The sequence below is a fragment of the Rhodnius prolixus genome, unplaced genomic scaffold (genome assembly GCF_049639745.1).
Source record: "Rhodnius prolixus isolate KJV_2025 unplaced genomic scaffold, Rpr scaffold_2, whole genome shotgun sequence".
Taxonomy (NCBI): Eukaryota; Metazoa; Arthropoda; class Insecta; order Hemiptera; family Reduviidae; genus Rhodnius; species Rhodnius prolixus.
The window spans coordinates 12,190,630-12,216,888 of record NW_027411592.1 but is presented as its reverse complement, the minus strand read 5'-3'; the positions used below and the strand labels follow the sequence as shown (position 1 = coordinate 12,216,888).

The window sequence follows — 26,259 nt, the reverse complement described above, 5'->3', positions numbered from 1 at the left end:
TCAGCTACACAGTTTTCCTGGAAATGATGAAGTATAAAATGATCCGAATTAAAATAAAAAGAATCTTCTTATACAATTCTTTTCTCCTCAAATAATTCTTAAATGAAAGCATTTATTGTGACAATTGCTTTCATGAAGCGGACAATTTCGTTGAAGTGAAAGGTTATACTTTTAATAAGTGCGCTCAAAGATTCAAGTAGTTACGGTTTAAAAACAATAGGTAGTTATGTTAGTTTCATTGGTTGATTGTCAGGCAAATACTTATTTCATATTAAGTTTATTGAACTGAAGAGAATGTCTGAAGAAACATTAGAAAACGCCCTTCAGTCTTTAGACATTACTTGTAAGATTACAGAATACCGTATTAATAAGTTGACGCAAATGGTTGAAGCAATCGAGAATACTCTTTTAAGTAATGGAGAAGGTAAGTGAAGCACTTAAATAAACTTTAATTAGATTTATTTTGAGAATTGAAACTTTGGAGTACTAAAATGTCTTCAATCCGTCCTTGTTGAAAAAAAAAGAAATGAGTGTGAACACTCACGTCCTTTCTTTTATTGCAAATCTTAATCACTCACGCCCTTTCTTTTATTGCACTTCTTAATCTTCTAACTTATACATTTTCTGCAAACTGCGAATTTCAGGAAGCAGAGAGGGAACCCACCATCTCGGCAATCTTAACTCTTATATACACAATATTGAAAGATATCAATTAACATGCTTCTTAAATTCTGGGTGCTTCCTCGTCTTGTTGTTGCTTAAGTCTTCTCCGGCTTTATAACAACCACTCTTATTAACTTGAAATAGGATCTCCCATTTCTTCGCTGGAAATCCTGATTGGTTGAGGAACAATTAATAGGACCCATTTAGTTCCCTTCTCTTTAGGATACTTATCAACGTCTTTTCAGTATGTTGTACTTAGTTTTGTCGCCTGCCTGTACATCTCTAGCACTGTCAGAATCTGTACTAGTCGTCCCTGGCTGAAGACGAACACTTTCTCCATTTGTGTAATTTCATTCTTTCTTGGGTCGAGCCTTTCTCAATGATCTAACCCTGGCTACCCTCATAGAGGGGAGGAGAATTCAGCTCTGCTAACCTCTCTGACAGCGGTAATTTTTCTGCGAATTACTCAATCCAATGCTCCTTTTAGCATCTCCCAGGACTCCAAGTTTTATCTCGATATCCTGAGATTTGGAGACCACGAAATTGTTTGGTTTAACCTCAGTGTTACCTCTAGAATTAAATTGGTGGTAAAAATTTCAATTTGAAGAAAATCGCTTGAGCGGGAATGTGAATCTTCTAAACGATTTGTTTTTATACACCTATATCTAGATAAATTTGTTTGAAATGATTTTTCTTGAAAATATTTTATTTATTTTATTGCGGTTAACTCTTTCTTGAACCTTCAAACATTTAGTAAGAACTGTTATTATTAGATGGAAATTTGAGATTGTAAGACTTGAAAAGTGTATGAATTTGCAAGCCAGATTATTATTTTTTTTTCTAGTGTGGTTATATAAGTTAAGTTTAGTTTCTTTAAAGTTGTTTTATTTATTGTAAAATATTTGCAAACGAGAATCATAGAAATTGTATAATTTTTAACTCATGAGAAACTAATGAAACATTATTAAATAAATCTGTTATTTCTACTGTTGGGGAATAGGATATGTGAAGGAAGTGCTAAAAGCCTTCGAGGAAATAAAAGAAGAGATTCAATCCCTTAAAGTTAGAGAGGATGAAGTGGCCAAATTGCTAGAAGACAACTTGATCATCATTGGAAAATTGTACGTAACTGTGGATGATAGCTATAAATCTTTAATAAACAGTTTACAAGTTCAATAATACATTAATTTTAATTTTTAGATTTCTGTGATTGAATTTATTATTATTAATTCATGTTTTGTTATAAATAGTTTATGTTTAATCAATAATTTACTGCAATAAACTTTTAATTCCGTGCATTTTCTACTGCATTCCAAGATGGATTTATTACGCATCTGTTAGCTAACCAACATGAAGCGACAGATAACCGAGAGGTTTTAAAAAAGGATAAAAATCATATAGGACCCTCTACAGTAGAATGTGCTGAAAACAAAAAAAAAAAATCTGTGAATTGTGATCCAACTTCTATGAGTTTAATAGAAGGAGGCTTTAGTTAGTTTTGTTAGGAAAAAAGCCCAGTAGGAACGTAGTAAGACAAAAAAATATCTAACTTTTTTTAATTAGTAGTTGTATTAACCAAAAAAGAATAGTTATAGTTTGTATAAATGCAAAAATGGATGTATGTATATTTTTTTAAAATCAAAGCGAAACATCTATGAGTTCTTACATTTCTGCTATATCTGATCCATACGATAGCGATTAGGTAGTAGTCACTGTAGTGACTACTTGTTGGCCGTACGTCTGTCATTTACTGTATGTGGGTGTTGCATAGATGTCTACTGTACCATTTGCTCAAATTATCCATCCATATTCCCTTTCCCATGTAGTCTAAAGGTACTTATCCTTTTTCGCCCTAGATAGTCAAGTTTTCTAAACTGCATCTTCTTCATGAGCTCAAGATGACATTTTAAGTAGACTTATGCTTATTAGTGGAGAGAGAGCTATCCATGATATTGTAACGATTCGATTCTACTGCATAATCAGAATTCGAATACTCGAACTTTACTTTCAGTTCCTTCAAACCTAGACCAAGTTTCCATACCAATCTATAGATTAACGTTTCCCTCCCTCTATTCTTTAAATCTAAGCTGCAGTACTTGCTGCGTAGAAGGAGTGCATTTTGGTAAGCATAGCTTTGACTGTTCCTATTAAAGTGCTCACTTCAGGGGTCCCAATTTAGACACTTCGTGATCTGAGCGCTGTGAATCATTATTATGTTAATCCCCTTCCTGAGTAGTAATGATAGCCAACAATAACATATTTTGATCTTAATGTTAAAGTTATATAAGAGAGAGTATGGTTATTTAAAATGAACTTGAGATGCAATACTGAATGAAAATTAGCAAATTTCCTGGACCAATGTTTCAAATAAGTGTTATATCTCTAGGCGTGCAAAGAGCATGATTAAAGGAAGTGTTTGGAACTCCACATGTGATAATCTCAAAAAAAGTAAAAAGAAAAAGATTTTAGTCAAGTTACTGTTCGCTTCCATTAATGTTCTCCAATAATATTGTCTGACATAAAAACTATTTTTTTGTACTCGATAGACCTCAAAATGGATGTAATAAAATGATTTCCCAAAAAAAATTAAAACTCATTAAAAAATAAATTTTATTAGGCTTAATATAAATAATAAATTATTATGAGATCAAGTAACAATTTTAATAAAAGAATTTTTATTTACAGTATTTACAAAAATCAAGTGAAACTACTAATTAGATCTTCTTCATTAAGTGGGAATAAGCTAGTAGTTTCCAATTTCTCTAAGTCTAAGAATTCCCTTTCTGTGTCTGAATCCAAAATACATTCTTCTAATTCATTATCATAACCTGTAAAATAGATAACATAAGTCTAGAAATATTTTTGTAAAAAGATGGCATTAGTAATCAATAGATCTTTTATATTTACAAAAAACAAAACAAATTATTTTTGAGCTGAGGTTTCGTAAATATATAAAGTTAGTTCAAATGCGTTTTATATTTAACATGTTGCAACTCAACTGATTAAGGACTTTAAAATAGTTTAAAAGAAAGAAACTTCTTGCGTATTGGAAACTATGAATGAATTCATCACTGTTGTCTGTAATGAATGTATTATTAACTATATTTGTTATTTGCTTTCTGTTTCATTAATAAGGAATCAAAGGGTATTAATTTTTCACCTCCAATATCAGCACTGTCAGCAACGCTTTTGGCATCTCCTTCATTTTTCTTCGGTATTGACGTTAAGTTTATAAAAGATGAATAATTAAAATGATCTATGTATTGCCTTCGTTCTGCAGGGTCATCGTCTATTTTTGTTACTCTCCCAACATTATCCTCTTCTAAAATTTTAAATTTATAATTACCATGAAGTGAAGTTAATTAAAAGATTAAAACTAAGACCTGTTTGCCACAGGGGATTTATTACAATTAATATTAAATTAAAAAATGTTGAAAGTGCCAATAAGCGCGATCGCTCCCACCTTTGTAGATAATAAGTGGTGTACATCTTGATTGCAGTTCAGCTGCAGAAACTTTAGGTTCACTTGCAATCTAAAAATAATAATAATTATTATTATTATAATGGTAACAATCCCTCTTCGAACAATTTTCAAGTAATTAATAATGATCTTTGATATTATGTATGATCTCTACTTTTAACACTAAAAGGTTTCTTGTTGTTTTTAACAAAGTTATAATAATGATTTTCTAAAAAGAAATATTTTTTTCACTCTCTATAGACCTTCATAAAAAAACTTATAAAATTAAGTAGTTTAACCAATAATTTTTTACAGCCTAGTATTTTGTTAGTTCAATGTAATATGTAGTATTTAACTAATGTAATAGAGGGTCCGATATGTTCACGTACACCTTTATATTGATGTCCTAAATGGACGGATTCTTTGAAACGTTGGTATTCATTTGTACTAGGCGCCACGGTAGCCGAGCGGTTAGAGGCGAGACCTGCGAAGCTAATATGTATTGTGGTACTGGGTTCAATTCCCGGTCTTTAGGCCTTGGATTTTATTTAATGCTTAATAAAAGAAATTTACAGTAAAGTACGTTTGCTAGTCGCCTCCGTCCACGACACCTAACTGGTAGTTGGACGTTAAGCCCCGTCTGAAAAAATAGGCGATTACTTTACTTACTTACTTACTTTTTAACTAATGTAATATGTAATGTAGCCTTAAGTTTGTACCATTAAGATATACTTCTTTTGGCTTTAATGCAGTAACGATGAGTAACAGGGGATCGATTAATATAGTAGTAACGAACTGTTAAGTTCTTCAAAATTCAATTTTAAATTGAAAATACTTAAAAATGGTTCATATTCAAATGTTACCTACAAAATTAACATAAAGATAAAAATAACATAAAATCTTAGGTAATTTAGGTGGTAGAAAGAGAGGGATGGAGTTTGCCTGTGGGCATCTAAAGCTAGGTTTGTTCATAAAAAACAACTACCTCTTCAAGTTTTGTGGTATATTGTTTAAGTGTTGCGGAATTTAGAATAAGTAGCATTTACGTTGTTAGGAGAGTTACTTACAGCAACGCTTAGATTTCTAAATATTCGCTAATTTTCTTTCCCCATCAGGAAAATTGATTTATAGGAAACATTACTTACTAGCTTTTTAGGTTTTGTAGTGACAGATTGTCCAGAATGATTCTTCAAGTGTTTTCTTAATGAACTTGGATCTGTATACTTCTTATTACATCCTGATATTTGGCAACCATATGGTTTCTAGAAACAAAAGAATCAAAGCGTTCATTTCGAAATACATTTCTCACGAATCAAATTGATCAAAATTATTTATTGATTTTAATATTTTAATTTATTAATATCTCAAACCTAATACTGTTGTATATAAATTAAAAAAAAAAAAATAATAATTTAAGAAAATTATTAATTTTGAGCTTATTTGCTTTTGAGGTTTTCATTTATAAAACTATTATAAAGGGTTACTTTAAATTTTGCCGCACATTTTTCTATCACAGTAAAAATGTAAAACATAACAGGAGTGTAATGAAATTAACCCAGTTTAAATTACATTCTTATTGAAGTACTTAATACATATTCAAGGATTGACCTCTATCTGTTTATCTATGTTTAACTCTATCTGGTTAACATTCTACTGTAAGAAATTAATGGGTTATTAGAAAATTGTTCCCATAAGTAGTTTTTGAAAAAAAAAAAAAAAAAAAAGAATCCGTGAAAGAAATCCAAAATACGTGCATTAACATTTCTATTTATAAATAACGGCCAGAAATTGGACAATAAGTTAAATAACTTGTATTACAGTATCAAAGTGAGTCCTTTGATGTTTAGCTCTGTCTGAACTGTTACTGAAAGCTTTGCTACATGTTGCGTACTGACAGGAATAGGGCCTTTCCCCGGTGTGTGATCTTTGATGGATTTTCAAATTCTCTAGACGAGAAAACGCCTTCATACAACCAGCAAACTAAAAATTTGTTACAGAAAATTAAATTCTAGCTTTATTTTTAATGTAAAAATAGTTACTATATATTTAAATTATGAAGATAATTTATTAACTGACTTGGCACTTGTTTGGTTTTTCACCAGAATGTACTCTCATGTGAATAAGTAATTTGTAACGTGCGTTAAATGGCCTAAATCGTCTAGGGCAATGTTGCCACATACATGGAAATTCATCGCCTCTTTTGGGCTCAACATGTTCTTGTTCTATATGTTTCACTAAATCACTCTGCGACTTAAACAACCACCAACAATCTTCCCATCGACATTCTAAAGCTTCTCCTGGAAAAATTAAATTCAAGGTATTTAAAATAAATTAAAAAATTTTGCAAAAACTTATTTTTAAAAAAAAAAAAATATATTCTTGAATTATCATCCAACCATAACATACCACTAAAATTAAAGAAAGTAGGACTACACTAAAGTCTGCAATACGAAGCAATCTGTCTATAAATATTTACCTATATTTAATTCATTAGAAGAGTTAGTCTTTTCTGATTTTAAAAATTTAGTAGGAACAAGGCAATCTTCATTTTCTTCTTCATAGAATTCCAGATTTAGTTCTTGATCGTTATGTACATACTGAAACATTTGCAAGAAAAACAAAATCTAGAAATTTGGAGATGTGTAAACATTTTCTATGATATTGAACTATCTACATCTACATTATAAAAAACTATAATACTTTATTTAAATAATTTATGTCAAAAAGCTCCTTGAATACTCATTATTTTACCAAAATCTACGGTACTCCGTAAGAATTGTTTAAAAAAAATAATAATAATAAAAGTTGCAGTTGACTCTCCAAAAATTAAAACATTAATTAGGAATTTAATTAGACAAGTATTTTTTTAATCAATAGGATGTGAAAATCCTATTTCAATTGGTCTTTTGAAGTAAACTACCCCTTTGTGAAGGGACCATTGGCTTTTGTTCTTATTGGAAAATATATTACAAAATATAAATACAAAAGTATTTGAAGAATTGAACTCACCTAAACAATGATAACGGTAATTTGAATAAAATGCTCAAGTATCACACATTCATACCGATTGGGTTTGGAATGAGGCGATTATAGTAGTTAGGATAAATAGAGAAAATAATTTTTTCTTCAGACGAGTTTACGTTCAAATATCAAATTAGCCTCCTAGTAAATGTACTTTACTAAATTTCTCTTATTAACCACTCAATAAAATCCGAAGCCAAGTACCACTTTATATTTAAGCCTTGCAGGAGCCTCGCCTCTCTTTACATAAGTATAAAAACAATAAATGCCTTAGCTTACACCTACTCTACAATAAATGAAACCTCCACCACTACAACTGTCCTATCAGCCTACTATGAACCGCTATCATTTCTCTTCAGCGGTAACTTCGATGTTTAAGTCTACACCTCTCCCTTTTCTTATTTTCTACTGACTGTCCGCTCTTATCTCTGGGTTCATGTTTCTCATTAATCTTCTTATCAGTTTTCTTACAATAGTTGTAATGAAAGAGTTTCCAGACTTTTACAAGGAATTCACATTCACTCAATAATTCACAGCATTCAATAGCTTCCTCTAGATCGCAAACGGCAAATCTTCTTATGGACCGATGATCCTATACTTAAGAAAATACTTGCACAACTATTATTAAAAGTTTTCAATCCAAAATTTGGCAGTGCCGAGTGCGCACTACCAATTGAATTGAAAAGATTGGTGGATCTAAAAAGATTTTACCCATCATCGGTGTCCCAGTTTACTAATTAAATTAAGAAAGTGTACCCCTTTTTCTGACTCTTTTACTCTACGCTCATATCTCAGATATTTCCAGGTCATCATCAACAGACTTAGCTACAACCACAAACCCATTATCAGCCTAACACCATTTTCAAACCCACTTAGATCTAATAAAACCTAGATCAATAAAATGAACAAACAAATAAAAATAAACGACTCACAAAAACAAACAGTCAATGACTGAACATGCCAAAATTCTTTACGACTTCTCGGGAGTCATTCTAAATTATCAATGGAAGTGAAGGTGTTAAGGAACAGTGCAAAAATCTCAGTGGGCTTACGGCTAAAGCTGTGGGGTTCAGCCAAATCGACAAACAAATGAACTATACGTGCATCCCGAACTAAGTTACTGTCTCTTTCTAAGTCTCAAACCTTAATCTTCATAACGACCTCATTATCCTTTTTGTTCAATTTGTAAAGAAAAAATGTCATAAGTTCCGTACAACTCTCTGTTACTTCTCTAATCCTCTCATTCATTCTTCTACCAATCGTGAAAATTCACAAAAGGTCACGAGATTCCCTTCGGGACTGACCAGTGTCCGGGATCCATTGGATATATTCTCCCCTTCTATTCATTTTTTGCACCTTACTCTAGAATCTTATTTATTCGATAAATTAAGAAATAATAATAATAAGTCCTCACGCCGTAAGAAAACAGTGTGCATTCTACCTCACTCTCGGAGAAACCGTTAACTATGCGAGCAAGATTATGTAGCCTTTCACTCAGCGATTATATTTTCTTCAACACTTTAAAATTATAGTTGAAGTAAATATTGAATTCTACTTTTTTTAAACCCCAAAAAGAAAGTAAGTAAATATTGTTTTAGTACATATTTCTGGAGTTGTGTCAAAAGAGCAACCAACGACATCTGTTAGAAAATTTGAGAACTGCAATCACATTTTCTTGGTTGTAAAAGGAAAAGTAGATGAATAAAAAGTAAGCTTGAATGAAATACCTGATTGTTATAATATTCTTCACTTTTTGTGGACTCATCTAGGTAATTATCATACTGGTCGGGGGCAGGATTTGTTAATACAGTAAAATTCAGTTTGGTCTCTCCAGTCTGAAAAGATTAAACAAAACAAATTTGATTCTTTCAATGTTAAAATTTAACATTGGATATTTACATTGTTATTTTAAAATGTAATTATCTATATGTTTCTAAGCACAAATCAACTATCAATAATTTGCTAAAATTTAGGCGAAAAAACAGATTTTACATGCAAAAAGAAAGTATAACTAGTGCAAACAACAAAAGTAAAAAATTTAATTTACACTATACATTGTATTGCTTAATTCTAATACTGTGGCTATTTGTACTGTAGTATCGTTTAAGATCTTTCCGGACAGCCAAGCTGCACTGAAGGCCCTTGCTTCCTTAGTTTGGATCCTCTTCCTTTGTTTGGAATTGTAAAAAGGCCCTGGAACAACTGGCTTGGCACAATAAAGTTCGGCTGGAGTGGGTGCCGGGTCATGTGAGGGATCAATGGGAATGAAACAGCCGATCAGCTGGCCAGAAACGGAGCTAACACTCCTTTCAATGTCCCGGAACCTGTCCTGGGGATCACCAAGGGTACAGTTCGTGCGGCTTTCAGAGATTGGATATGGATAGAGCATGAAAAGATTTGGGCGAAGTGAATGATATCTTGGCTGTGTTTACAAAGAACCGAAGAGACTCTAATGCTTAGGCAGAAATCAGATTACACTGATTACGGGGCATGGTGGGTTCAGCAAGCATCAGTACAAGGTGAAGATTCGTTGTGCAGATTGTGTCAGGAAGAGGAGAAAACAGTCTTTCACCTGCAGTTCGATTGCGCTATGAAACCTTTGGAACTTTGAGACCAAAGGAGATAGTAGCGCAAAAAGAACTAGTAGGGAAAGTCCTCAACCTCTTTAGTAGAGGAGATTTCGTCTACTAGATTCAAAAAGGGGAAGGCTATATGTCTGTTGGGTATAGGTCCCGTCCCTTTTCTAACTCCAATTCTAATCGTTTAAGATTTTTGCAATTTTCTCTGAGAGGTTCTAAATGTAAAATAAAATTTGATTGGAACCGTAAGATAACTTATTATTTTCGCGTTTTACTATATATTTTATCCTTAATTACGCTTGTAAACCTACTGTTATTTTTTCGTTCTTCTTGAACCATCAAAACTTCTATTTACTTTACATTTTTTCCATACCTAAAATGTGGAAGATGTGAGTTTAAACTACCTAATACTTAAAATACAAGGATTTCATGCGCTTTTTATTACATTATAATCCTTTTTTTTTTTAAATATGAAAACAACAGTTACTTTTTCTGTAGAAATTATGAAATAAGCAATACAAGTTTTTTGAAATATTGCTTTCTAGTTAGATTTTTCGTTTTAGTTTTAGCAATTAATTGCTCAAGAAATAAAAACGAAAAAATTTACCTGTGACTGTATATCAAATAAAGTATTAACTGAAGGAAGTATATTACTGTTGCTAGATTCTTCTGACATTAAATAACTTCCTTCTGGAATTTCACAAAATCTTTCCATATTTAAATGCATCAGATCATCTTCCCCCTCATCTATTTCACACTTTATACTGATTACCCTGGTCATACTAAAAAAAAAAGATTTTATTTTTCATGTTTCAAGCGCAGTTCATTTGAAAATTTTAAAATTAAAGAGTATTCTATTCTAAAATCAATACTTATGGAAATTTTTGAATTCACAAATATTTTTGCATAAATTCACTTTACGAACGTTAAATTAGAATAATTAATGTAACATAGATGGAGTGAAACTCATCAAATTATTTATACAATACTTACACTCTTATTAAAATACTCTACTGGAGTGAATATTTAGAGGAACACTAATCACATCTGACTGGAGTAGGTGATTCTTCTCTGATTGCATTTAGCATGTGTACAGATACCACTCTTCATTGGTTCCACTCTTCCCCACTTTCTTTCTTTACGCCCCCATTCACGGTCCCAGAGTCTTCACTTTGTGCGGTTTCTTATCTTGTGAAGTTGTCATGATTGTGATTTTAATTGGTACTTAATTTAGAAGACTGTAAAGTGCTTTAAAAGAATAAAACTTAATTATGAATTTTACTATTAATCACCAAATAATGCATTTGTTTCTTCTCCCTTCTTCTTACAAGTTTTAAGTAAATAATTCATTTATTCTAGTTTTATTGAAAAGCATTTCCAGAAATAAAAATTAAAAGTTTTTTATAAGGAAGTTCGTTAATGAGAGTAAAAAAAGCGATAGGGCCTTAAAGGAAGCGTAAAATTTGTTTCAGGAAACAATTTAAACCTTACTTGATTAAACTAGTTGAGCAGTCTCGCATGAGGATGAGCTCTGTGGGCAGTTGAAACTTCCAGAATCGTTAGTCAGAGGCTGGAGCTCAAACCTTTCTCAGATTAGGTTGGTTGGTTCTTTTTCATCGTGATTTAAGGAGACGTCTCTACAAAATGGGGATCATTCCCATCTTTTTTGTAGAGTTTGTAGGATAGAGAAGGATCCATCTGATCCTATCAATTTTTAGGGTATGAAGAAGCTAGGTTTAGGATATATGGACTGAATAAGTTGACGGTAGAGAAGAAGAGGCTATTTCCCCTTAAAGTTGTTGCTCCATTTGTTCGGGCAACTGTAAATAATAAGTAGCTCAGGCTGTGGACAAAATTTACATCCTACTCGGTCTGTTAGTGTTACTGCTTTTCAGTAGGAAGAAAAGAATAATGCCAATTTCAGTCATTAGTTTGTTATTTTGCCAAGCTTTCGACCTAGAGACTAGGTCATTTTCAGGGCTTACTGACAATATAATATTTTTACATTATTATAAAGTTGGTGCATCTCCTGTCCTTTCTGCTTTTGAGCTGAGTGTGATCGGTTTTTGCAGCTTTAGCAGACTCTCCACAAGTCTACAACCGAATTGATATGCAAGCATTTCCGGTTCTCAAGAAAAAATTAATGGCTCATTCAGAGAAATTCAGATTTATTTTATTACAATATCTTCTTTTTTTTAATCATTTAGCATACATTGAATATTTACCATTGCTCTACCGTGCACAATAGATCTATGAGTGAAACACTTAGACATAATCAATCCTTACGCATCTGCCCTACAGGACAGTTTCAATAAATGATGAATGATGGTCAAATAGAGTTGATCAACATTTAGTGTGTAGTTGGTAGTGAGGCCAACGGCGTATAAGCAATTTTCGAGGACTGAGCGAATGTGGATGGATTTGCTCATTCATCTTTTACAAAATTATTTACGTTCTCTGGTTCAATGTCCTGAGATGCCGTAAATGCGATGAACAGATATTTTTATAAGACTCGAACACGCTCATTAAAGAGTATTGTGAATGGAACATCAAATCTAGCACAAAAGTTTGTCAGGCTATAAAATATTCATGCAAAATTCTGGGCAGTGTTCAGGCCTTTTAAAGAATTATTGGTTCTAATTTAGAAGAGCGGCCAATGGTTCATTTTTTGTCTTCATTTCAAACCAGTTTGCCCTTACAGAATTTTAATTAATAATTCAGATCATTCTATTAAGAATGCTTATTAAAGATAAAAAGTTATGTTTAGTGAGATGAATAAATTACTTGATGAGTGAAATAACTTTTAGATTTATTCAATATTTATTAAAAATATTGATTTTAAATGCTTATCTGGCAAAGAAGTATGATATTTATTTTTAATTCAAATTTTAGGGAGTGTTCATAATCCAATTTTTAGAATTACAAGAAACAAAGCACGAGAAAATTCTAGTGGTTTCTTAGCTTTCTTCCAGCGGGGTTCTGTACAAGTACAATACAGTTTAAAAACAAAACAGAAAACAAATCATTATACTTTCGAATTCATTTGAATTCATCTGAGTCAACTACTCTGAATCTGACCAATAATATTGCATTCATTTTTCTAGAGGAGAGATAATTGCAAAATAAGTGGAAATGGGAATGTCGTTTTAGCGAGAAGCGGTTATTTTTTGATGAAAATATTCATTATCTGAAATCAGTAACAAGTAAATTCACGCTGGATTTATCAAGATGTGCGCTGAGGATGAACTTCAAAAATAAAGATTAAAAATTATTTTTGTGCAGCAGGTTTATTTAAAATATAAAACGCACTTTTGATATTAATAGCGGAATGCCTCAAGATCCGCAGATTGGAGATCTTAGCTGAATAGTTGAAAGGTTCTAATTGTTAACTTGTAATCTGTTGAGTTATTAAAGAAATAAATTGTAAACAAACAAAAAATAAAAACAAATGCCAGACACGCTCGATCAAGTTCCAGTATTGTGAGACACGTGCCCCAATGATACAAAAAATAAAAATAAAATAAAGTAAATAAAAGAAAAAGAAAAATAGTAATCAGTTGCAGCACTATTAAAAATATAAATGCCTGAATAGTTGAAAAGTTTAACATAAAACTGAAGAAAGACAGAGACTAATTGTTAGTCTCTTTCACATTTAGTGGTGCTGCTTTAATAAAATAAGAATGTTCAACTCTTTTAAAGTCTTCAAATGAAGAAAGAAGAGATTAGAAAAAAAAAATCTACCACGATGAACAAACCCTTCTAGGCCAACTTACTTTTCTCTTTTTTATGATCACTAGTTTCTTATGAGAAGCATATGTTAATATGTACTCCTCCATCATTCAGTTAAAATACCAGAATAAAAAACTATTCGCCCACGTGTCTTAACGCACTACCAACAGCTTCTTCACTATCTGTTTTTTTTTAATTTTTCATTTTTTAGTAATTTTTGTTCTACTAAATAAGGCATGGAGTGGTTTACATTGAGTTCAACTTTTTTTGAAAAAACTAAAAAAAAAAAAATCAACAATTTGCAAGAAGAAATATTAGAAATTTCTATAAAATTTAAATGAAAATAATAATATGCTAAAGTTTTAACAAAAAGTAGTCTCTAAAATTCGTTTTCAGGGATCCCTTTAGAAGTACCAGTTGCTGAGCTAGAAATGTTTAAGAATTTTAGAGAGCTATAGAGAAGTTATTAAGTAATTTTTGCTTTCATTTAATAGTTCAGTAATTTAATAGGAAAGTATTCTTAATTTTTGACTGTGTTAAGTCGATTTCGGTTTTTACCGGAACTGTCCAGTTTGTTTTACCCTGAGACCAACAAATTTATCATTTGAAAATATTTTGTCTAATTTCAGCCAGTACAAAAATGAATCTAAAACTTCATATATTTTATTTGAGTACTCTCATAGAACCTAGTGATGGAAATTCATCAATCGTAAAGTTACAAACGTCCGAAATTTTTGTTTTGTTTTGTAAAACTTCAAAATTTTGAAATTGCAATGATCCCAACAATACTTGGTTAGAAAATTAAAAGCAACAATTTTTTATTAAAAGATAGGTCAAAAATTATGATATAAACGAATTGAAATCATTTTATTTCACTTCCCTAACCGCACTTGATTTGAATTCTTAACTAGCATCAATAAACTAAAAAATTATTTATTAATATTTTAATTTCATTTCATGCAATGGATTTGTATAATTCTACAGTGCAAATAAACCTCAACCATTAAAAAGCAAACAACTTAAAAAGTCAAAATTAGCTTGCTCTGCCAGCCAAAGAAAATTATAAGAATGACCATTGTTAACTATATCTAAAAATTCTGAAATAATGGGATTCTTTAGTTGTAGTAAAATTTATAATTCTAGGCAAAGATTATAAAGTTAATGCTGATGAAAAGGGGACGGGACGTATGCCCCACGTCATCGCAGTCACAAGAGACTTATTGTACCCTATATTTGACATAGTAAAAGATTTTTTTTTTTGTCTTTGTATCCTCTCAAACATTCTTTTGAGTACTACAATTTCTTTGATATTTAATGAGGATTTACATATTGGACATCAGTCTAATAATTTTTTTCACACTTCATATTTATGACTGAATCAAAGCTGACATTGATGTAACTGACTTTCAACGCTGTGCCTACAAATGATAGTTCTTAGTTTAAAATATACCACTGCTTCTACATTGATATTACTATTGCTCCTAAATTTGAAAATTTAATTCTCAGCTGATGTCTAAGGAGATGTTATGGTTACTAATCTTTTCTGCTGACTGGCTCAATTTCTTGCTAAATAATATTTCAATTGTTTTCAAAATAATACTGTCAGCTAATGTTTTAATTTAATGTATCAATAATTGAACATACACCACTCATGAGCATATTTACAATGTTCATGTCAATTAGGGGTAGTTCCTAAATTCAGATTTGAGTTGATATGCGTAATTGATTTATTTTAATAACACTTAATAATACAGATGTTTGTCAAAACAGTTTTGAACTCTCATCGAGGGCACGTGCATCGCTTTTTTTTAACTACATTTCTTTTTCTACCTCTCCAACGCAGTAGGAGACATTGTCAAGTCGTACCCGAAATAGTAATAATGTATACCCATAACATATTAAACAAGTAGGGGAATTCTAATTATGATTTATCTGGAGAACATGTGCTTATTTTTTAAATTATTTTAAACTTAGAAAACTAATAAAACTATTAATTAATTGTAAATTTTTAAAAAATTATCCTAAATAATTAATTTTATTCATATAGGTGTCTTTTCTTTGCTAATGAGGGCAATTAGATTTTGGCTCTTCATCTTATTTTCTTATTACAGCCCCGATTAGTTACACTTGAAATGTATCCCTTCTGATTTAATTAAGAATTAGTTCGTACTTTCAAAGTTGCCAAAAAAGTAGGTGTGGCGTTAATAAGGTTTTGGAATAAATAAAATTATTGAATCAAATATTAGCTGGTAATTAATGATGAATTTTCAAAAAATCATTAATTATTAGTTTTATGCAATCTGTTCTATTATTGTATTAGTTTTTTACCGCAGAAACTATCAAAAATTTACTGAATTTCGAGAAATACTGCGCAAGTAATTTCACACTTATAAGTTAGGTAACTCTTGCAAGACTTTCTTTACTGCATGGACGAGAATCACCATCTGGCGAGCTCCATATAAACAAGTAATTTTAAAAAATGTTTCATTCTAAATAATCTTTACATATTATGTTCATCATCTAGCTATTGTTTAAAATTAATTTAATAAACATAACACTGCAACATAAATATTAGTTCTTTGTTCTAAGTTTTGTCTTATATTATCTCAAACAGAACCTCTTTAACCGATTATGTAGTGGTATTCAAAATATTTGTCCTTAAACTGTAAGCTCTTATCAAGGAAAAAGGATTGCCTCTTCTACGATTAATAACATTTATCCCCTGATCGGCTGTCAGTATGGATATATCTACCCAGATTCCCTCCTCTATGATGGCACAGACCATCATTCCCCAGCAGAAAATGGCTCTTCTCTTAAGTTCATGTGGCAAACAGAAGTGACAAAAAAGAAGTAAAAAGTTTTGAGGGCTACAAGTTAAATTTAACATTTTTTTATTTTTCCCGTTTTTCTATTTAAAATTTTTCCAAATGTAAGTATGGTCCTGCAATTTTGAAGTGTTATTACTTTTATATTAAATGATTCATATTATTCTAGTCTCAGATAGTCTGTTGACTGTCCTCCTTGTTATCCAAATAATCTGACACATGTTCCACTGGTCTACGATTGTAGTGGCAGTACCTATTAATTTGCATACATTTAACAGGTTCATCCAATCTTTAGCTCAGTATATCTATTTATCAAATAACGCTAATGCTAAAATTTTCTATTGCTACAGAAAGCATGTCTTAATAGAAGGAGAGTGTCATCAACGTGATTTGCAAGGACAGAGTGTTAAATATAGCTATGTCGAGAGTATAAATTGCATTGTAGGATCGAGATGTGAATCTTGAGGAACTTATTAGTTATCTTAATAACTTATTAGTTAGGGTCAAATTTACTCTATCTTCTAATGTTCTTTATTACATAAAGGACGTTGGTATTGCTCGTAAGTGAAGTTAAGCTTGTAGAGAATTGATAGTCACCATATAGCAATAAAAGGAGGTCTAATAAAAAACCCCAAGCAATTATTCAACAACTAAGAAGAGTTCGATTTAAATCAAAAATTCCGTATTGAATTCGGCTAGTTTTATCAAGCGTTTCAGATCGTAAATCTCTTTAATTTACTCAGAATCATCATAGATGGATATTAAAATATAGATAAAAAAATCACATAATAAAATCAACCCAACAAAGCTCATTAACTCCGTAAGTAAAGAAATAACTGACCTAACAGTTTACACCCCTTTGATTAAGCTTCTGAAATAATTTATATAAGCATTTTAACGCTTTAACAGAGATTGTTGTACCAAAATTTAGAACTAAAAATCCTCCACAATCTTGTAAACTAGTAGTATCTGCACAATAGAGGAAGTTTCTTAAATTTCAAAGAGAGTGAATGTTGTGAAATTTGTTGAAGATATTTGTTGAAGAACTTATTAACTAACGTAATCTAACATGGGTAGGGTTTTGTAGAAGTGGTTACTGAGTTTTTGATTTAATTTGGACCGTCCTGAGTTGTTGAATGATTGATGTTATGAATTACACCTCTCTTTATGGGTTTGTAAGTTGAAGACTCTCGTGAAAACCTTCTTTTTTTTTGTTAGAAAGTAAATTTTAATAGAAAAGTATGCGCTTCCGACATCGTCCACGTCTACGATATCTAATTTGCTAGGTGGATGTTAGACATTTTTTTTAAACTTCTAATTAGGGTATAAAACCAAAATATTTCATTGCTAAATATAAAATGTGTGAAATTAACATAGGACAATTATGATTTTGTTAATAATCTTAAATAATTTTTGACAGAAGTTGTATTTAATCAATTTTTTTTTTACAAATATTGTATTTATAACTAATTTGCTGTGGAAATTTAATTTTACTTATTATAACTTAGCTTTACATTTGTACATATAAAATACTCCACAAAGGCAATTTATTTCAACATAAATAATTTAGTACATGATAGTAAAGGAAAGAATTGGTCGCATTTAAGTTCGTTAAAATTAAAAAACACATGTGTTTAGTTAATGAATTATTTAAAAAATTACAATAATGAAATTAAGATAACATTTGTTTAAAAAATTTTATATACGTAATTTAAAAGGATGAGAACTCAATTCAATTTTATGTTTACAATTTTATAAATTTCAAAAATTGTTTTACACATATAAACTTGATCTAAAACAAATCATGATTAAAATAACGGAAAGGCTTAAAATTATGAAAATACTCTATCATTAAATTAAGGAAGGAACTAAGGACAAGAAAAATAGTGGCTTCTTCACACACAAACAATATATATATACTTTTTACGTATATATATGTTTTGTGATTTACAACTTTGGTAATAGTCGTTATGTACAAATTATTTCTTAAATAATATGAGTCTTCTGTCAGCCTTATCAGTCCTCTCTGGAATAAATTAAATTGTAAATACAAATGTTTATAATTTAACAGTCTGAATAAGACGAGGAATGTGTGAGGATGAAAAGTTTGAATTTAATATTTATAAATGATTAAAAAAAAAAAGTACAGTAAAGTTTATTTAAGGAAGGAAACCTTTCCTTCCTTTAAACGTAAACTTCCTAACGTAACTGTTGAATTTTTTAAATGTATGTAATATAGCAAATTTAGCGAAGAACTTCCCAAAGTTTTAATTCACACAAAACCCAAACCAATCATAGTTTAAAAAAATATTTCAATTATTATTTCTGAAAACAGTAAAAAAAAGTAAAGAAAAAAGTTTTATGCTCAAGTTTATGCTGAAACTGCAACTTCCTGTGAATATCGTGACTTTGAAAACATCATGTAGAGCTGACGATAAAGTTTTTAATACAAAGTTTTCATTAATATTCACAAGCATCATACGAGAGTTTACAGCAATAGAATGGATTTAGTTTATAAGATCCTCAGTATGATTTCACCTCTTGAGCAGGTTTTAACTGTTCTAATGATTGTAATTAATTTTAATGCATAATTTTTCAATATTAAGTAAAATTTTTTTTTTCTCAACATTTGGGGACAAACAGATATTTGTAAATTCAAAGCAGAAAAAAAATAGTGGAAACATAAAAACTGCCTTTATTTTCTGTTGAAAGGGCAATGGATACCCCTCTATGTCTTATTTATTACACTGAAATAATGAGTGAAGGACAATAATTATTTATATTCTTATTTTAATTACCTCTTTGAACATTAATAACTTTCAGACAATTTCACCAAAAAACGTTATTGAAAGAAATTAGGGTAAAAAGTAATTGTAAAGTTTCAATAAGTTACCATTAACAGCAGTCCTAAAATTAAATAAATGCTTACACTTGGCAATCTGGTCTTGTTAACACACCAACTGTGAGGCTGCAACTACACTCCAGTGGTTGTTTAGCATTTAGCAAAGATTTCGCGATTAACTCGGCAGATACCTGAACGAACTCAGCTCCTTTGCCTGCTTTGTTAAAATGTTTGAAATTGTAAGTTGGGAAAACAACACCTCCAGTCTGAAATGTTAAAAATTACAATAAGTAGGTTAAGGGGCGCTAATGGCCAAGCAGTCGATGCGCCAAAAAAAAAAAAAAAAAAAAAAAAAAAAAAAAAAAGTAGGTTAGGTAAATAGAACTTTTACCAGAAAAAGAATTATTTCCATTAAGTAACAACAAAAAATACAACGATCACAAATAGATCAATATCACACAATATCACTTAGAATTGTAGAAGATGAATCGTTATTAAAAGCCTCATAATAATACAAACACGCATTGCTCCGACTAGAAAAGGGTGTTTTGAACATGTGTTTAGGTTTAATTAAAAGTTTATATCTCATTAAGTTTAGGAAAGCTAGTGACTTTCATGGTATTAGCATCAGTAATTTGTTTTGCAGAAATTAAGAGATATTTATCATAACAAGGGCCACCTTCTAACAGATTAATCTTTTATTGTTCTACCAAGTCAAAACAAATCTGGAAGAGTCTTTGGGCAACGTTGCGACAGGCTACCTGACTCTTGTTTTATCTTTAAGAACTTTCAAAATCAGAATTCCTTTGTAGCGCTGCAAGACGCTTTTTATAAGTGAAGAAGTCAGAGCTGGGTGCAAGTAAGTTGCAGGATTCATAGGTGCAAACCCACGAAAGAAAACGTTTGGCTACTCGCCTTAATTTACTGTCCTATTCCAACAAGATAGGGAGAACAATCAGAACAAACATAATCCAAAGTATTCTAACGGGCAACTGCAGGCATGGCAAAGGAAGCACTAATACAAGACAAAACTTCTGATTTAAAAAAATAAAAAAGGAATGCCTATTTTTTCAGGCAGGCTCTACGTCCAACTACCAAATTCAGTGTTGCGGAAGAAGGCGACTAGCTGACATAATTTACTATAAATTTCTCTGATAAACCACTAATAGAACAGAAATTAAATCCAGTGCCACAGCTCATATTAGCTTTGTGGGCCTCGCCTCTAACCGCTCGGCTACTGTGGCACCTATGAAACTCCTGATAATTATTGTTTGTTTTTGTTTGCCAAATAACTGCAGCCAAAAAGGCTTCTCGTACCATCGCTTAGACAGTATAATAGGAAATTCCTCCCCTCCTTAGATGGACCTTATCCTCTAGCAGAGTCAAATATCTCATATTACAACCTGACGATAGCAAGGCAATCAAACAGATTATGATAAGCCGTCTCCTTCTCCTGGATATTACATATTAAATAAACCCGGAGGTGTTTGATGAACCTACTGTGCCCTTCTAATATATGTGTAATAACAGCACAAATATAATACTTGAAAATAGTGGACATTACCGCATGTACTGCAGACAAGCAATGATCAGTACCGAAGTCTACATCTCCTTTGACAGCTCCTTTGCTCAAAGTGTATAATTCTTCATCAGTGAAACCTGTTAAATATTAATGTTATTTTTACTAAATGTGTAAATAGATATATGATAATCTCTTTTACATTTACAATAAAGTGTAGTGAAATTAAGAGCTCAACGATATTAAAAAAAAATATCTATGTTAAAGAGAACACAGTTTTGAATGAAGCTTTCAAAACATTAATAACATTTCAATTTCTCTTTAATGATGAAATGAATTCATAACATAAATAAAGGTGACCTTACCAACGATATCTTTATTAGTAACTCCATCTTTCAGATCTGTAGCTAAACCATTAACTGGTGTAAAAAGGTTCCAAACAACACCTTGTTTTATAGTTCTAAAGGATTGGACGAACGTCCTCAGAGGAATGAACTGTAAAAATTTAATTTTGAAAGAATATTAATATTAATAGAGAAGAATTAATAGAAAGAGTAAATTGGTGACATTATTACAAATATTACTCCATATTATGGAATGTTACTAAATGAAAATCTAAATTGGCGACAACTTATTGAAATGATACCCGCGAAAGTAACTGAAACTTTCTGGAAGTTCCGAACGGTAGTAGTTAAGATGTGGGGACTTAGTGCAAGAGTAATGTACTGGCTGACATAGACAGTAATTAATATAACGACCTGCAGTATTAGTAAAGAAGATTCACGGTCAAATGCAACAATTCTTTGTTTAGCTATTTCAGAAGCTATGAAAACCATATTTGAGGCAGTAATGGACATGTTACTCAATTTAGCACCGATTATGTGGTAAGCTATTATTTTGCCCCTTTTGAGACTTGAATAGCAAGATTGAGTGAGTAAAAGTTTTTTGGAGATAAACGGAGATTACGATAATAATCTCGAAAGTAGATCCTGTTCTCTTATCCAGAAGGGACTTACAGATTAGAATGAAACGCTTAAAATGAAAGTTAAAGATGAGCTTAACTGAATCGGAAATGTTATCTAATGAATGATAAAAATAGAGGTCAAGGCTGATTTGAGCACCTGGAAGAATACGATTATCTTTCAATTCGTTCTATAAATTACCTTACAACAAAAAATATCGATAAATGACTTACGAAATTCAAGTTTGAACCTGTAAAACACGGTTCGCTGTGAACGGCGACAATGGTTTTCAAAGCGTGTGGTCTAAAGTTATGATGGCTTAATAAATCTTCATATGCTTTCGAACGCTGATTGCTACCTAAAAATACGAAACCAAAAAAATTCATTCATGAATTATTTTATTTCGATTAGATTAAAAAAAATAAATTATATTTAATTTAAGTTGCATACTCGAACGCAATGTTAATGCAGAGAAATCCAAAAGTAGAGAACCAACAAATAGTATAATGATATCACTAATTAATAAAACATTTATGGAGTAAAAAAATAAAAAGAAGTGAAATACAGGTGCCTAAAAAATTATTTATTATTCAGGAAATGATATCAGTATGAAAGACGCCTATCAATATAAACAAATAAATCTGGTGTGAACATTCAACACTTTTTCTAACTACCCCTTCAAGAGGTTTGACAAAGTTTGAATTTTCAGCAAATGTTAATTTTAGATACAAAAAATATTCATTATAATAAAATAGAGAAGAGACTCTACAAAAATAGAAATTATAGATTATGAAAAGAGCGACTTCCCAAAACCATTTCTTAAAATCAATTTTGATGAAAATAATTTCAAACAAAAGCCATAAGTGTTTAACTGCGTGGAGTATACGAATGCTAATTAAAAAAATCGTTAAAAGATACGCAAATTCTAGTCAAACGATTTTTTTTTAAACTTGGTATTAGCTACACATTTAATTCTCTCTAATATTAAGTAGGCAGAAGTTTCATACAATACACGTGAAATCGCTTAAGAGAGAAACTGCCCTACAATTAATTTCTTAAGAAAAAAAATTTCTCACAAAAGTTGTAGCCTCCTTTTATTAGAAGAGTTTTTATAAAGTTTAAAGAAATCAGTCAAGGTCAAGAATTTTTAAAGACGTATGTAGCAACTCATTTATTCCTTAGCATATTACAAACACCATCTCTCAGAAATACCCTTAATAAAAATTTCATATAAAGAAATGTTTCGAAAAAAGTTATAGACCTTCTGTATGTATATCAGTACATCAAATTTAAAAGATGCGTGAGAGCCATTTTCGAGAAAATCTCAAAATACAAATTCTTTTTAGTCAAATTTTATTTTTTGTTTGTTCTATTTTGTCCAAAACTTTAGTTTGTGCCACTGGATGGTACCTAAACGAAGGATCAAATTGAAATCTCTGCGATTTTCTTTTGAGTAACAGTGAGACAAACGCACTGATCAATTTATAAAATACTTTTATTTATTGAGAAGGCATCAAATATTGTATTTCCGGCGAAAACTCCAAATAGAAAATCTTTGCGATTGTAATACTTCCTTCTACGAATGGTAAGAGAAATTAAATATCGTATTTTTAGTTTGTTTGAAAATTAAAATTTATATTATTTAAAATGTGATTGTAGATATTATAATTTGCACCTTATATTTTTTTATATATTTTTATTTTTAGTGGCATAAATGAAAGTGAAATTTCTAAATGGTAATAATTTTTTTCTTACCTAATTCTTCAAAAAATTGCTGTTTCGAATTTAGGAGACGATCAAGCCATGTGTCATTCCTTGGTTCTGATTCTTCTTCAAACTCCACTACACAATCATGCCCACTAAATTCAAGTTCTCCATTAACCGAATGGTAATTTATCCAGCTATTTGTTGGCGAATTGAAGCTGACCAAGGTAACATGAACATCACTAAAAAAAAATGTATATATAAATCTCAATTTGCATTATTTTTGAATTTACAATGGAAAAGAAAACATTTAATTATATTTTAAGATGGTCAAACATTCAAGAGATTACCAAATCCCTTTTCTGATCAACCAATGATCATATTAACAAAAACTAATTGTAATAAATCAATGCTAGGATATTAGGATATTATTTGCTAGGATTTCTAAACTGTCATCCAGGAATTTACTCCTCCCTTATTTAATTTATTTGGGTTTTATTAGTTCCATTAAAATAGAGATTAATTAAACACAAATATTTATAGTATCATTTACTTTATTCCCTTCTTCTTTAATTCTTCCCTCAGTTGTGGAACTAGTGGTTGTATTAAATGTTTGTAAGTTTCTTCATTCTTCTTAAGCACATCAACCAACACAACAACGTCAGCAGCTTTCGCAGGAGTAACAACAACACTTTCTTCATCACCGACTTTTTTATTATTTATGTCACAGATAACTAAAAGTATAACAGATAAAATTCAATAGATGATGATTTTAATAAGCACATTAGTAGATAGTTCTAAAGTAAAAAAGCACTTTAGTTTTGAGTTCTAGATAAACTAAAAGATACTACTCACCGCATTCCGAAGGTATATCAAGAAGCAATGCTCCCTTTTTTTGAGCCACAAATACATAGCTCTTGGCCACTTCACAAGCTACTTTCTTTTTATCAGCCGCTGGAGCTGCTGCAACTAAATGATCACAAGCATCCCTGTAAGGACCCAATGGAAGCCACGGCCTTCCCCATCTGAAGAAATTAGTCAATTATTAAAAAAAAGTAATCAATATTTACGAATTGGTGCCTAAGGGATACAAGGAGAACAATGCTCTAGAGTTTAATTTAATATTTTAGAGCAAGTTTTTATTAGACCGTTTTCTCTCATTATGTCTTTGCTGATAACACTGAACATTTCAGTGATATCGTACCAACAGTAGGAAGAACACATTAATTTTAGAGTACAAGAAGAATAAGCGGACTGAAGCGGACCAATTCTCAGATTACTACATTTTATTTCATCTAAGTGAGCAAAAGACCATCCCATGACCAGTGCCAGGTAATAAGTGGAAGTCAAAATCCTTGATTTTATCCAGCATTATGGATCTAACCACTTTTCCAGAAGTCCAATCTTCCATATACCTTCACTCTGAGGATAGAAAATATCCCATACTTAACGGATAAAATTATTGATATTTTCCAGCACTGGAAACTAAATATTCAATAAATTCTCAGCTTAAAACGTCCCCTTGTGTTTTTTTTTTCAATACAAATAATAAATTTTATTAATTTTTATTTTCACAATGTCTCAAGTTTCTTTTCTTTAAAAAACAAAAAAAAAGATTACTTGAAAACTATTTCTATGATGGATGAAGCCATCAAGCCAGTTTGCCGTGCTGGGGTTGATTATAGAATTGGGTAACCCCAGAAAAGTTTTTTGATTGGCCTGTTTTTTTTCAGGCTTGCTTTACGTCGTACTACAAATCAAATATCGTGAATAGATTTTAATACCAGGATATCTGACCAGGACCCTAATGTAACTCTATTTAGACACTACTAGACACAAAGTACCATAGGGCCTTAGAGCCCTATTATTAATTAAAGATAATGTGGGAGGGACGGAGCCTTACGCTGAATAAAGCCTCAATGGAACCACACAGCTTTCCCACTGAGATAGTATAAGTGAGAATGTGGAGGTTTGTGGGTTTGTTTATGTGTGGGTGGAGGAATGATAGTGAAGAGGTTCGCTAAACCCAAATAGTAAAAAAAAAAAAAACTATTTCTATTTGTACTGAGTAAGGCTGGAACTGTCAATGTGTTACGTTTTTAGGCAGCGAAATCAGTGGATCCCAGCAGAAGTGGCTAATCTACTTAACTAAGAGTCTTGCTAATATAAATGAAAAGAAAGAGTGAATTTCGTAAATATAAAGGTATAAATTATGTAAATTATTAAGTACTTACACAAGGTCGCTATCGTCACTTGTGAAAAATTCAGTACATTCACGTTGCCTTTGATGGGTAACAGGAACAGCAGGCACATCAGGACATGTGTTTTCGACTTTCCAGGAATTACAAAACTGAGATACTTCAGAACCAACCTTAAATTAAAACCAAAAAGTAAGCATTTTCCCACTTTTTTACTTATTTATTTATTTTTTTGCTCAATTACAAAAAATTATCATATATTCAAATGTAATATTGCCAATTGTGGAATGTGAGCAGAAAATTTAAAAAAAAAACAATGCCTTATTAGGAAAGGGATTAATTCTATGATTAGTGCACGGGATTGCCAAGCGGAAATCCCTAGTTCCAATCCAGCTATCTGCCCTTCCTTCGGTTTTCTCTTTCAATGTGCCTCTTACAGCTTATTGTCAGAAGACCGGACGTACTTTGATAAAGTGCCAATGAGAGTAGATATTGACTCTTTTTATACTTGTAATTTTGAAAAGGGTATATTTTTTAAAGAAGAATAGAAAGATTTAAAATTAATCTTGTAAGTATGATCGATCAGGAAACGCTTGGTCACACTTTATCTATAGTTTACAATAGTACAAATAAGATTTCATACAATTTTTTTTTTGTATAATTTCTACAAAATTTAAAAATTGATTATTTTATCCATGCTGTTTATGTCATTATGCAGTGTATATTTTAAAGTATAAATGAATAGTAACATCCAATA

General features: G+C 31.0%; 3 protein-coding genes across 6 annotated transcripts in view; 1 reads left to right on the top strand and 2 right to left on the bottom strand.

Annotated features, from left to right (window-relative positions):
- On the top strand, positions 1 to 23,488 carry LOC141448964 (uncharacterized). 4 transcript variants are annotated; one of them, XR_012455279.1, is made up of 4 exons: positions 7 to 424; positions 1,664 to 1,784; positions 6,226 to 6,440; positions 22,991 to 23,488. XR_012455279.1 is itself a non-coding variant. In XM_074117890.1 (3 exons), exons 1-3 carry the CDS (start codon positions 295 to 297, stop codon positions 16,740 to 16,742), a joined length of 366 nt encoding a protein of 121 aa, XP_073973991.1. In that variant the 5' UTR covers positions 1 to 294; the 3' UTR covers positions 16,743 to 18,466. The 4 variants fall into 4 exon arrangements, 3 of the variants coding, with proteins under 3 accessions (XP_073973991.1, XP_073973992.1, XP_073973993.1); XM_074117890.1 differs by lacking the exons at positions 6,226 to 6,440; positions 22,991 to 23,488 and adding an exon at positions 16,628 to 18,466 and having other exon boundaries at positions 1 to 424; XM_074117891.1 differs by lacking the exon at positions 6,226 to 6,440 and having other exon boundaries at positions 4 to 424.
- Positions 2,795 to 10,794, bottom strand: LOC141448956 (uncharacterized). The gene is made up of 10 exons (XM_074117872.1): positions 10,717 to 10,794; positions 10,331 to 10,505; positions 8,872 to 8,979; positions 6,600 to 6,720; positions 6,200 to 6,420; positions 5,942 to 6,103; positions 5,269 to 5,385; positions 4,127 to 4,196; positions 3,824 to 3,985; positions 2,795 to 3,491 (listed from the first exon to the last, which is right to left on the bottom strand). The coding sequence occupies exons 2-10, from the start codon at positions 10,502 to 10,504 to the stop codon at positions 3,361 to 3,363; spliced, it is 1,266 nt and encodes a 421-aa protein (XP_073973973.1). The 5' UTR covers position 10,505; positions 10,717 to 10,794; the 3' UTR covers positions 2,795 to 3,360.
- apolpp (retinoid- and fatty-acid binding glycoprotein apolipophorin) overlaps positions 17,685 to 26,259 on the bottom strand; it is a 47,351-nt gene continuing 38,776 nt past the window's right edge. Inside the window, exons 49-57 of the mRNA XM_074117820.1 lie at positions 25,539 to 25,675; positions 24,160 to 24,329; positions 23,858 to 24,038; positions 23,356 to 23,546; positions 21,834 to 21,958; positions 21,004 to 21,133; positions 20,684 to 20,778; positions 19,207 to 19,385; positions 17,685 to 18,303 (exon numbers count right to left, since the gene is read on the bottom strand). Of these exons, the coding sequence (XP_073973921.1) occupies positions 18,294 to 18,303; positions 19,207 to 19,385; positions 20,684 to 20,778; positions 21,004 to 21,133; positions 21,834 to 21,958; positions 23,356 to 23,546; positions 23,858 to 24,038; positions 24,160 to 24,329; positions 25,539 to 25,675 (1,218 nt within the window). The 3' untranslated portion in view covers positions 17,685 to 18,293. The remainder of the gene's footprint in view (positions 18,304 to 19,206; positions 19,386 to 20,683; positions 20,779 to 21,003; positions 21,134 to 21,833; positions 21,959 to 23,355; positions 23,547 to 23,857; positions 24,039 to 24,159; positions 24,330 to 25,538; positions 25,676 to 26,259) is intronic.